The 13,060-nt window shown below is 34.7% G+C and overlaps 1 protein-coding gene across 1 annotated transcript in view; it reads right to left on the bottom strand.

Annotated features, from left to right (window-relative positions):
* LOC102166013 (uncharacterized) overlaps positions 1-13,060 on the bottom strand; it is a 460,798-nt gene that overhangs the window by 106,882 nt on the left and 340,856 nt on the right. Inside the window, exon 8 of the mRNA XM_084956227.1 lies at positions 5,523-5,581. Within this exon, the coding sequence (XP_084812353.1) occupies positions 5,523-5,581 (59 nt within the window). The remainder of the gene's footprint in view (positions 1-5,522; positions 5,582-13,060) is intronic.

Here is a 13,060-nt window from a genome sequence, read left to right as displayed (position 1 = left end):
TGTAAGTCTCACTAACATCAGAGTCCCAGTAGGATGTTTTGCCTCAAATATGGATAATGAATCAAAGAGAGTTGTACTGGTCAATATAATTGAGGCAACTCTCCTCTCTGATTTAATAGAAATAGCAATGAGAGCATATAGAAATTAGATTTTTCTCTTCTGCATAGGTCTTAGCAGAAAGCAATCCAGTGGGAAACAATTTTCCTGTAAGTGAAGTGACAAAGCAGAAAGCAATCCAGTGGGAAACAATTTTCCTGTAAGTGAAGTGACAACCTTGGAGATCAGGACTAGGAAGATTTTGGATCAGTTCTGATTAACAGAACAGGATTTGGGTAGGGGTTGGGGAGTACTGTCAAGTCAGAGACACAGACAGAAAGTGTTATCTTTGGTCATTTAACTGTCATGGATAAAAAACTCACTCAGCCTCAGCTCCAGCAGTCTCTGCTTTCAGGGGAAGAGCTACACCAAAACTGAAGTCATAGTCTAGGAGGTGGTATTAGCGCAATGCTGGCCAAAGGCTCTGTACATCTTGGTAACAAAAATACTTATAATATGACATGGGTAGGAGAATGAACAGAAAGAATAGTAAACATGGAGTCCCTTCCTTCTTTGTCTGCAGAATAAAATAAACAGACCTCATTTATTTGCTGTTGTTTGTTCTAGGCACCAGGTAAGGAGTGGGTGAGCAGAAACTGAAAACACCTTTCGGTAAAATTTTAAGCTAGTACAGAACCACATTCTCCAAAATTTTCTAAGTCCTCCCAAAGTTCTAAGGATGACTTCAAACATTCCATAAGATATTCACCATGTGTGTAAAGAAATATTCCATGGAATAATTTTTTAATGTTCCTTTGCTAGAAGACCATTGTCTACAAATAGAAAAAGTATCCATTTAAACTTCCCATGATAGCTTTTTAAAATGATCTGAATCTTCTATATCATCCTCAGAGTTCCAGTTTTCAAAAGCAAGTGGTGTTTTTAGTTGAATATTGAATTTTTGCTGCAATTGCCATATCAGCTAATGCTTTTATTTTTATGATGCAGTACACCTGCAGTTTATATGCCATGTGCACATTTTATAGTATGTTGAGGTCTGTTGTAATGATCAATGAGTATAATAGATTCCATTTTAGATGGTTTTTATATGGGACAATAAATAGGCTGTTTGTGCCATGGTGTTAAGGTCTACTGATTAGGAGATCAGAGTTCTGGTCCCAGATTTGCTTCTGGACTCAAGAACTACATCTGCAAGTCACTTAACCCTTTAGAGTCTTATTTTGCTATCTGTATAATGAGGAATTCATTAGAAAGTCCCTTTTGATTCAAAATGATTCCCTGGCTTATGTCACCATTTTTAGGTTTTGTTTTTGTTTTTGTTTTGTCTTTTTTGGGCAGCACCCACGGCATATGGAGGTTCCTAGGTTAGGGGTTGAGTTGGAGCTACAGCTGCTGGCCTACACCACAGCCACAGTGACGCCAGATCTGAGCCTCACCTTCAACCTATATCTCAGCTCATAGCAATTCCGGATCCTCAACTCACTGAGTGAGGCCAGGGATCGAACCTGCATCCTCATGGACTAGTCAGATTCGTTTCTGCTGAACCACTATAGGAACTCCCACTTTTAAGTTTTTGATTTTAATTTTACATTACTACCAAATCTTATAGTTATGTTTTGATTTCATGCCTATTAGAGAAGTGAATTGACACTCACTGTGCCAGGAAGCATCCTAGCTGGTCTCTGCATAAAATGCTATCTGGGCCTCACAACCCTTCCATTGTTGTGGTAGTATCCCATCTTAAATGAGGAAAGGGGCTCTCAAGGAGTAGTGGATTTCTTCAAATTTATACTACAGAGCTAAGATTTGAAAATAGGACCGATTACCTTCTAAATCCTTGTGGCTTCTACTAAAATGGTCTTTATGAATCCCATCTGTGACCTATTCGTGTCCAAATATTAAATCTGAATGCAATCGTCCATTGTATCGTTGTTTCTGTGTAAAAATACTAAAACTTTATGACCAAACACTTTATAATACATACATAACACTCCACAACACAGCTCCAGAGAAAGCATTAGCGTAAAAGCAGCAGGTGTGTACTAGAGCAAACATTCCGGTTGATATATCAATGGCAATGTAAACAGAAAGCTGATGCTGTTCCTAGAAATAAAAAAGCACATTTCCAAAGCTAACTGGCATTCAACATTAAGAATCACCTGTAGAAATATAACATGATAAAATTTTGAAATATTAATTTGTATGTGTTCTCTCTCTCCCTTATGTATCTTGAACCTACTTTTAAGCAATCACAAGCATCCTTGTGGCATTGAGAAAAAAGAATATTACTTGACAGAGAGAGAGAGAAACCATTGATTTTCAGTGTTTTAATATATAAAGTAAGCTGTTTAGAATAAAAAGACTAAATTTTGTAGATAATGGGACACAGGAACTTTGGGGAGGATCCCTGTTGACAACCACTGCCCTATACTAAGCAAATGACAGCTGAAATTTGTTATCCATTCTCCTTTCAGCTAGAGTACAGGAGCAATTACAGAAAGGAGGGAGGAAGAGAATGGAAGCCTTTAAATTAATGTATGAAGCTTAGGCTCATGCCCCCAAGTGGCCCATTCCTAAAATCAACCAAAATCAAAAACAACGAGCTTTGAGAGAAGAACTGTGGTATTCCATACCACCCAGGTTTCAAGTGGTTTTCTCTGTAGTACACAAGCAAGGATGACCAAAAGAGCACCACAAAGGCTCACACAAGAGGGATTTGATGTCCATTCTGAACCTAAATACTGCCAGCTCAAATGAAAAGTTTAAATAGCAACCAGAGGCACAGGGCATAATATTAAAAATATTCAAGATACAATCCAAAATTATTCAGCAGAGCAAGAACCAGGAAAGTCTCAAGGAGAAGAGACAGGAGATGACAATGCTAAGAAAATACAGATCTTAGAATTATCTTTCAAGAACTTTAAAGTAGATTATTATAAAAATGCTCTAGGAAGCAACCATGAATTCTCTTGAAATCAATGAGAAAACTGTCTAGGCAAAGAAATAGATCAAAGGAAGAACCAAAGAGAGATTATCGAAGTGAAAACTACAGTAACTGAAATTTTAAAAACGCATTACACAGGCTCAATAGTCCATATATGCAGAATACATAAAGAATTCTCAAAATGTAAGAGTTAAAAACAAAAACAACCTAATAAAAAAACAAGCGAAGACTAATCTGGTACTTAACCAAACAGGATATACAGATGAGATAAGTACATGAAAAGATGTCCAGCATCATTAGCTATTAGTTAGATGCAACTTATAAAAACTGGGTATCACTTGATGGCTACTTGAATTGCTAAGACATATGATATTATCACACGTGCTGGTGAGGACAAGGAGAAGTGGATCTCTCAGACATTGCTTGTGGAATGTAAAATGGTACAAAGCCTCTGGAAAACATTTGGGCAGGCTCTTATAAAGTTAAGCTTACCTTTATCATATGACTTAGCAATCCAACTCTTGAGTATTTAACCTAGAGAAATAAGAGTTTGTATTTATGCAAATTCCTATACATGAATATGTGGACATTCATGACAACTTTATTTGTAATAATAAAAAACTGGAAACAACCCAATATCCTTTCATGGGTGAATGAATAAACGATGATTCATTCTTTGAATAGAATACTACTCAGCAAACAAAAGAAACATATGATTGATGCCTACTACGACTTGGATGAATTCCAAGGGAATTACACTAAACGAAAAAAGCCAATCTCTAAAAAATACATATGGGGATAATTCCACTTATATGACACTTTCAAAATAACTAAATTATAATGATGTAGAACAGATCAGTGGTTGTTGGATGTTAGCTTTGTATGGAGGGTGTGGATACAAAGGAATAGCGTGAAGCATTTTCTCTGAGTTGATGGAACATTTTTGATTTCGATGATGGTGCTGGTTACTTAAATATGTATGTATGAATGATAAAATTTCATAGAACTATACACATAAAAGATCATTTATAAAAAAATGAGTAAATTTGAATACGGCCTGTAGTTAACAGTATTTTTATGCTAATATTAGTTTCTCAGTTCTGATTATTGTACTATGGTTCTATAGGATGTTATCACTGAAGGAATCCAGGTGAAGCGTTAATGGCAACTCTGGAATTTTCTCAGCTTCTCTCTGATCTGTGAAATATAATTTTATAAAATATCTAATTCTAATAGAAATATATAGTGAGCTTATTTCAGAGAATTATTTAACTAATGATAAAACTAGAAAGATGACAAAGCTGTCAAAGCAGTTCAAGAGACTATGACAGATGTTTAAACAGTCAACAAAAGAATGAATGCTGAAATGAGATTACTAAATTTCATATATATATATATATATATATATATATTTACATTTGCGTCACTGCTGGACAAAAGTTAATTGCAATTCCTCATTCTTCCAAGATAACATCTAATTTTATAGGCCCTGGGCCTTAATCAATATGTAATAGTAAGTCAAAGAAAGTTAAAGCTCCTCAATAGTGAGATGGCTCCTAGGGAGACTTGTCAGAAAATGCTCTACTATGATATTGTAAGGACACACAGTTATTTTTTGGTCTTATTTCCAAATTTTGAAATCTTTCCTTAATACTTTCAATCTTTTTGCCTTTTGGAGGAGATATGAGGGCTCATTGTTATTACTGCTTATAGAAGGCCTTCTACAATTGTTGGTTATAACCAATGGCTCATTCAGAGAAGGTGGATCATTCTTGCCCCAGGAATATTGAATGCTTTTGCAAACTGATCCCACAGGTACAGCCATGGCACTTGATACCAGGACAATCATTAACATCCCCCTTAAATAAGGGTGTGTCTTGATTCTGAAAGGAGCATGGTGGTGTGAAAAGAAGAGGTTCAACACCAGTACTTGAGAAGAGGGAGGCCATGGGGGAAGATACCTATGCTGACCTGTACTATACAAAGAGTCCCAATGGCCACACACGAATACAAGACAATTGCGTTCAATAAATCATAAAAATAGCACTTCTGATCTCAAGTGTTGTTATAAAAATTATTCTATCCAAGTTTCCATTGTATTAATATAAAGAAAATATTAAAATGCATAATGAATATAAGATTCTAGAGAGAAAATGAAAATGACTCCACAATTTTTTTTTCTTGTCTTTTTGCCATTTCTTGGGCTGCTCCTGCAGCATATGGAGGTTCCCAGGCTAGAGGTCTAATCGGAGCTGTAGCCACTGGCCTACGCCAGAGCCACAGCAACGCGGGATCCAAGCCGCGTCTGCAACCTACACGATCACGGCAATGCCAGATCATTAACCCACTGAGCAAGGGCAGGGATCGAACCCTCAACCTCATGGTTCCTACTCAGGTTCATTAACCACTGCGCCACGACGGGAACTCCAGAACTCCACAATTTTTTAACAGTGAATTTGCTTTATTGCTGTCATCTCTGCAATAAAGAACACCAGAGTGTTTATAGAAGATCATTGCTTACAATTTGTCCCTGATCTGGATGAAGGTCTGCTGCAAAATCTCCGTGGCTGAACGATAACTCTGGAATAACAGCAGAATTAGGGAATAAAAGGAGTCAGAAAAGGGTTCAGATGTGGTGCATTTCTAATTAAACCAGAGAATGAACAATTCATTTTTTCCTGTTAATTGTACAGTGTTTGATTTCTCTAGAGAAATTTAAGTCTGGTAAACAGTTTTCCCGAATGCTTTTCATGCAGCTTCTAATGTATTGACATTGAAGGAATGATCCAATTATTATGTGATTAATTGTGAATCGCTATTGGTCTTAGACTGATTACATTGATGGTTTATGGAGCAGAATCAGTATTTGGCCCAAATGCCTTCACCTAAACTGGCAACTTCTACCTAGGGATCAGAACTACATTGAGAAAATATTGCAAGGAGAAGCACATGTAATACGTATTCAGCTAAATCCCATTGTCACTCAGAGACATGCTGTTACTAAGCAATGGTAATTATAATTGCAGCATGTGTACTGCTGTTGCCATGTTTAAAATTAATGAACATTTTATTGTCAACACACCAATATAGAAATATCCTGCATTTGTTGTGCAGACAAATCTTCAGTGTTTAAGCAACAGAGACAAATAAAATTTACTCCCATGCAAATTTAATTACAGTATGATACATGAGAAAATGAGTGACATTTCATAAATTAGAAAGAGAATTAGAAATTCAAAAATGCTAATTTTTAATAAAGCCAATTAACACACACTAGAATTAAATGCAATCTTTGGCTTCATCAAATGATTTTTCCATTATTCTTTAGTGAAGCATTAAAATTCAAGATGTGAAGGAAAGAAAACATTCCGGAAATACTAATTATGACAAGAAAAGAGAATGAATTCAGTTTTCCCTTTAGGGGTTACTTTTAAATAGGTAACTGATAACTAGAAAAAATTCTCTTCATCTGCTGCTTCTGAGATGGCTGTCTGTGTTTTATCAAGTCTTTCTTCTATTTGATTTGTAATATCTTAGCTGGTTAGGAATCTTCTAAATCTATCCTTTGATTACTTGTGTCATATAGTTCATTTAATCATAGTAGAGATGGGGAACAATTAAAGAAAGTGAATAGTCTAATATTAAGGCAACAGAATAAAGAATGGTTCTATTTCTATTTAACAAATGACTTTTTTTTTCAATTTTAAAGTATAGTTGATTTATAATGTTTCACCAGTTTCTGCAGTATAGCCAAGTAACTCAGTTCTACATATATATACATTCTTTTTTACATTCTTTTCCAATCCCAGAGATTGGATATAGTTCCCTGTGCTTTACAGTGGGACCTCATTGCTTATCCATTCTAAATGTAGTAGTATATGATGTCAAACATATTCTTGTATGCTTATTTACTATCTGTGTATCTTCTTTTGTGATGTGTATGTTCTTTTTTATAATTATTATTTTTCTATTATAACTGATTTACAGTGTTCTGTCAATTTCTACTGTACAGCAAAGTGGCCCAGTCATACATTTATATATGAATATATACATACATATATATATATTCTTTTTCTCACATTATCCTCCATCACGTTCCATCCAAAGTGACTGGATATAGTTCCCTGTGCTATACAGCAGGATCTCATTGCTTATCCACTCCAAATGCAATAGTTTGCATCTATTTACCCCAGACTCCCAGTCCACCCCACTCACTCCCCGCCCCTTGGCAACCACAAGTCTGCTCTTCAAGTCCATGAATTTCTTTTCTGTGGAAAGTTTCATTTGTGCTCTTTAATAGATTCCAGATATGTGATATCATATTGTATTTGTCTTTCTCTTTCTAACTTCACTTAGAATGAGAGTCTCTAGTCCCAAATGCTGCAAATGGCATTATTTTCAGGCAATCTTACAAGGCTACAGTAATCAATACAGTGTGGTACTGACACCAAAAGAGACATATAGACCAATGGAACAGAATAGAGAACACAGAAATAAACCCAGATACCTATGGTTAATTAATCCTTGACAAAGGAGGCAAGATATAAAATGGGATAAAGACAGTCTTTTCATGAAGTGGTACTGGGAAAAACAGACAGCTGCATGTAAATCAATGAATCAGAAACACACCCTCACACCATGCAATAAAGTAAACTCAAAATGGCTTAAAGACTTAAATGTAAGATAAGACACCATCAAACTCCTAGAAGAGAACATAGGCAAAATATTCTCTGACATTAACCGTACAAATGTTTTCTGAAGTCAGTCTCCCAAAGCAACAGAAATCAAAGCGAAAATAAACCAATGGGGCCTAATCAAACTGACAAGCTTTTGCACAGCAAAAGAAACCATAAAAAAAGACAACTTATGGAATGGAAGAAAATCGTTTCAAACAATGTAACTGACAAGGGCTTAATCTCTAAAATATACAAACAATTTATACAACTTAACAGCAAAAAAGCCAACAACTCAATTGAAAAATGGGCAAAAGACCTGAATAGACATTTCTTCAAGGAAGATATACAGATGGCCACCAGGCACATGAAAAAATGCTCAACATCACTAATTAGAGAAATGCAAATCAAAGCTACTATGAGGTACCACCTCACACCAGTCAGAATGGCCATCATTAACAAGTCCACAAATAACAAATGCTGGAGGGGGTGTGGAGAAAAGGGAGCCCTCCTGCACTGTTGGTTGGAATGTAAGCTGGTACAACCACTATGGAGAACTGTATGGAGCTACCTTAGAAATCTATACATAGAACTACCATATGACCCAGCAATCCCACTCTTGAGCATATATCCAGACAAAACTTTCATTGAAAAGGATACATGCAGCTGTATGTTCATTGCAGCACTATGCACAATAGTCAAGACATGGAAACAACTTAAATGTCTATTGACAGACGAATGGATTAAGAAGATGTGGTATATATACACAATAGAATACTACTCAGCCATAAAAAAAAAAAAAAACCTCAAATGACTTTTGATGAATCCTTAAAAATAAAATATTAAGCATGAGGTCCTACTGTACAGCACAGGGAACTATATCCAATCTCTTGTGATAGAACGTGATGAAAAAAAATATGAGAAAAAGATTGTATATATGTGTATGACTAGGTCACTTTGCTGTATAGCAGAAATTGACACAACATTGTAAATCAACTGTATTTTAATAAAAAAACAAATTAAAAAATAAAAATATTGCAGAAGCCTATTAACTAAATTATTATATAAAGTTTTCTTTTTCCAAATTTGAGGCAGTCTTTTTTTACCCAATATAAGTTACAGATTTTTTTGATTTTTCTTGATTTTGAAGGAGAAATGTAAACATAAAATTAAGAAATTTACTGAATGTATACAGTGTAAAATAGAATTTATTTCCATCTGAAAAGAGTATCTTATAAAGATGGTTTACTATTTTACAAAAGGAGGGAAAATGAGATATCCCACTGTCTTGAAACAAATTAAAACTTCCATTATATTTTGTTGTCATTGTTTTTAGAAATAATAAAATCACATTTTTACCCTTCCCACCCGACCAACACTGGAAACAGTTACTTTCAAATATTTGATATTTATCTTTACCATGCATGTTTACTTTTTAGAATATATATATACACATATGTTTTATACATGTATGCATATGTGTAAAATTATGCTTCATATGGATAATCACAAGCTATACATATATATATATATACATATATATATACACACACAAAATTTCCCTTTTTTGACCAACCCATGTTCATGAGATTTATCTGTACATTGAAACATGTAACTCTAGTTACTACATATGTTTAACTCAACTTGTTTGTTACAATTGATCAGTGTTTAGTCATTTCCATTTATTTTTCAATACAAAGAATGTTGTTACAATAATTCTGGTATAAATATTCTTTTGTATACCTGTAAGAATTTCTTTAAGGCAGTAGTCTTGAAACAAGAGTATGTTTATCCTTGATGGCACGCAAAATTCTTCCAATGGTGCACCAATATGTGTAGTTTTAAGGTTTAAATTTCCATATCATAAGCTTTCGTGTAAATTCATTCATAATTGTTTTCATATTTTACAAAAGAATTGGCATCTTTATAACTGTGACTCTTCTAATAGACAATGATTCTAATAAATCTCTCTAGTTACTTAGGTCCTTGTTAATATGTTTCAACTGAATTCTATAAAATTCTTCATAAAGTTCTTTTATTTTTTAAATTTTTTTGCTTTTTTTTAGGGCCACACCCATGGCATATGGAAGTTCCCAGGCTATGAGTCAAATTGGAACTGCAGCTGCCAGCCTACCCCACAGTTACAGTAACACAGGATCCGAGCCATGTCTGTAACATACACTACAGCTCATGGCAACACTAGATCCTTAACCCACTGAGTGAGGCCAGGAATCAAACCCAAATCCTCATGGATACTAATTAGGTTCATAACCTGCTGAGCCAAAATGGAAACTCCCATATTTTTTGATAATTTTTTAGCTACTTTAAGCCTCTTTTCTTAAATTATATTTTAACTACTTGCATTAATATATAGGAATATAATTGATTTCTGTATATTGTTAGACTCATAAATGCTAATACTTTTTCTGTACAGTCTTTAGGATTTCCTATATAGGATAGGCAATTAAATAGTTTTCGAATAATGATAACTTTGTGTCAATACTTTCAAATCTTCAAAGGTTTTGTTTTGTTTTTATTGTCTTACTACAATTGTCCAAATCTCCATTAAAATTTTCACATAGCGAAATACAGTTTTTTTCCCCACTTTTTAGTTTATTTTGCATTTGAGGGAGTAGGTTAAATTTATAAATACTCATTTGGTTTCTTTGATGATTAGGTCTAATCAATTTTTCTTTTTTTTCTAAAGAAATTTTTTTTCTAAGTTTTCAAGTTAATTGGCATGCAGTTACTTGTGATATAACAGTCTGTTAAAATGAAATTCCTTCTGTCTCAGTCTCAGCTGAAACTCCAAGACAAACAATATAGTGGTTATCAAGTATGTCTTCTTAAAGCAAGTTATTACCTATGAGACGGCAGAAGGATTTGGGGTTAATGATGCTTGGGCGGGGGTGGGGGGGCATGTCAATACACTGCATGTCTTTCTCCCTCTCTGTGGGGCAGAGACAGTTTCCTTTCCCCTTGCCCTTAATAAGTTGAATAAAGAGTATCTAAAGCAAACCACACATAAGTTCATATATGCCTCCTGCAGCTGAGACTCTGTAGAGATTGGATCAATTTTCATAGGGATAAACTAAACATGAGAGGTAGTTTGAAGTTAACATAGCAATGAGAGAAAAGATTGTATTCAAACCAAAGGCTCTTCCTCCAAGAGCAGGGAAAAGGTGTGAGTGTCCACAGGAGGGAGTCAGCCAAGAGTTATGTTTAAAGGAACATTATCCAAGAGGATCATCTGGAGGAACAGTGTGACCCAGCTAGAAACTCAAGGACTGAGGGGGAGTTATAATTGGCCAGACAGTGGGGGTATCCTCTGTCAAGAGATTCACAGTGGGGGATGCCTGAGGAACACAAGACAAGTGCTAATGAAATCAGCACCAAATAAGTATGCATCTGCCATATCTAGAGGTGAACTGTGTTAGCCACTGAATAATTTATTCTTTTCTCTTAGTCCCCTGTTCCCTTAACATCTTCCCTGAAAGAGTAAAACTCCACAAATCACTTGGGGAAAAGATGGAGCAGGGAAGAGAGAAAATAGACATTCTTCCCACTTCCACAACTTATGACTAAACTAGGCTCTGACTGGAGGAGGAAGGAAATTTTTCACAGATTTCGAAATCAAACTTATGGCTACCAAAGGGAAAACTGTGGGGAAGAAGAGAGATAAATCAGGAGGATAGAATTAACACAGACGCACTACTACATATAAAATATGTAATTAACAAGGACCGACTGCATAGCATTGGGAGATCTACTCAAAGTTCTGTAATAACCCATATGGGAAAAAAGAATGGATATAATATATATATATATAAAACTGATTCACTTTGCTGTACACCTGAAACTAATTCAACATTGTAAATCAACTATACCACAATGAAATTAAAAAAAAAAAACACTATAAAATAAAAATTAAAGAAAAAAACTAATCCGGGGTTCCTGTCGTGGCTCAACAGTAATGAACCTGACTAGGATCCATGAGAACACAGATTCAACCCCTGGCCTCTCTCAGTGGTTTAAGGATCTGGTATTGCCATGAGCTGTGGTGTAAATTACAGATGTGTCTCAGATCCCATGTTGCTGTGGCTGTGGGGTAGGCCGGCAGCTGCAGCTCCAATTCGACCCCTAGCCTGGGAACTTACATATGCCATAGATGTAGCCATAAAAAGAAAAAAAAAAAGAGCATCCCCCACCCCCCCAAAAAGCAAAAGAATCTAACCCATAATTTGTGAAACAATAAAAGTTACAATTTCTCCAGGAAAAAAAAATGTTCAAATCATTGATATTAACCTGAACTAGACTTTCTTACTAAAAATAAAGAACTCTAATAAGACATGAGAAAAAATTATAGAACTTGCTACAGATTCCTTCTAATGGCAAGACAGACTATTTTTTACTATATCTTTGTAAGGAAAGTATAGGAAAAAAGGAAGTTCATTTTTGCTTGTATACAAAGAGGTCTGGTCCACTAAATAAATTGGTATGCCTTCTAGTATTTTTTTTTTAAATCTCTACTACATCTTTGTTATTAATTTTATTTGTTTATTCTCTTTCGATCATTGTATTATCCACTTTGTTAGCATCAAAGAACATATTTCTGGCCTCGTTGTTTCTCTTTACTATATCTCTCTGTCCTATTCCATTATTTTATATACTTATTATTGCCATTTGTTGAATTTCTTTGGCTTTGTTCTTTGACTCTTTTTTTAACTTCTTAGGCTGAGCTTTAATTGACTATCAGCATCTCTTTCTTCCTGCAATTAAGCCTGTAATAGTATACATTTCTATCTAATACTTATTTGCCATCATTCCAACAACTACTCTCTAATTTGCATTAAAATTCCTCTCTTTATCTCTGGTTATTTAGAAGCTTGGGTTTTTTAAAAAAAGAATCTAAATATGTTTTTCTTATTTCGTTATCATTTTTGTTATTGATTTCTAACCTAATTATATAATGGTTAGAAAATATCACTGTGTAATACTAATCCTTCAAACTTTGTTAAGACTTGTTTTGCATTTATAGTAATCCACAGAAATATCCCTTATATGCTTGAGAAATTATATTCTCTAATTGTTGGGTCAAAGGTCCTGTTTTTGTCTATTAAATTATTCTTATTAACTTCATTGTTCATTTTCCTCTGTCCAACCTATCGAACATGAGAGAACCATAGATGGGTACATGTCTCCTTATACTTCTGTCAATTTTGTTTTGTGTTTATTTCATATTTTATTTGCATAACTAATAACTAACAACTTGAGATTTATTATAATTTTCTACAAATAGAAATTTTTACTATTAAGATTAAAGGATCGACGTTCCTGTTGTGGCTCAGCAGAAACGAATCTGACTAGAACCATGAGGATGCAGGTT

Source organism: Sus scrofa, chromosome 5 (genome assembly GCF_054392235.1).
Source record: "Sus scrofa isolate SSC_HxYL_T2T_F1_AM1 chromosome 5, Sscrofa_HxYL_maternal_Yorkshire_Landrace_v2.0, whole genome shotgun sequence".
Taxonomy (NCBI): Eukaryota; Metazoa; Chordata; class Mammalia; order Artiodactyla; family Suidae; genus Sus; species Sus scrofa.
Note: the sequence above shows the minus strand (reverse complement) of the source record. Positions and strands in the feature narration are given on the sequence as shown.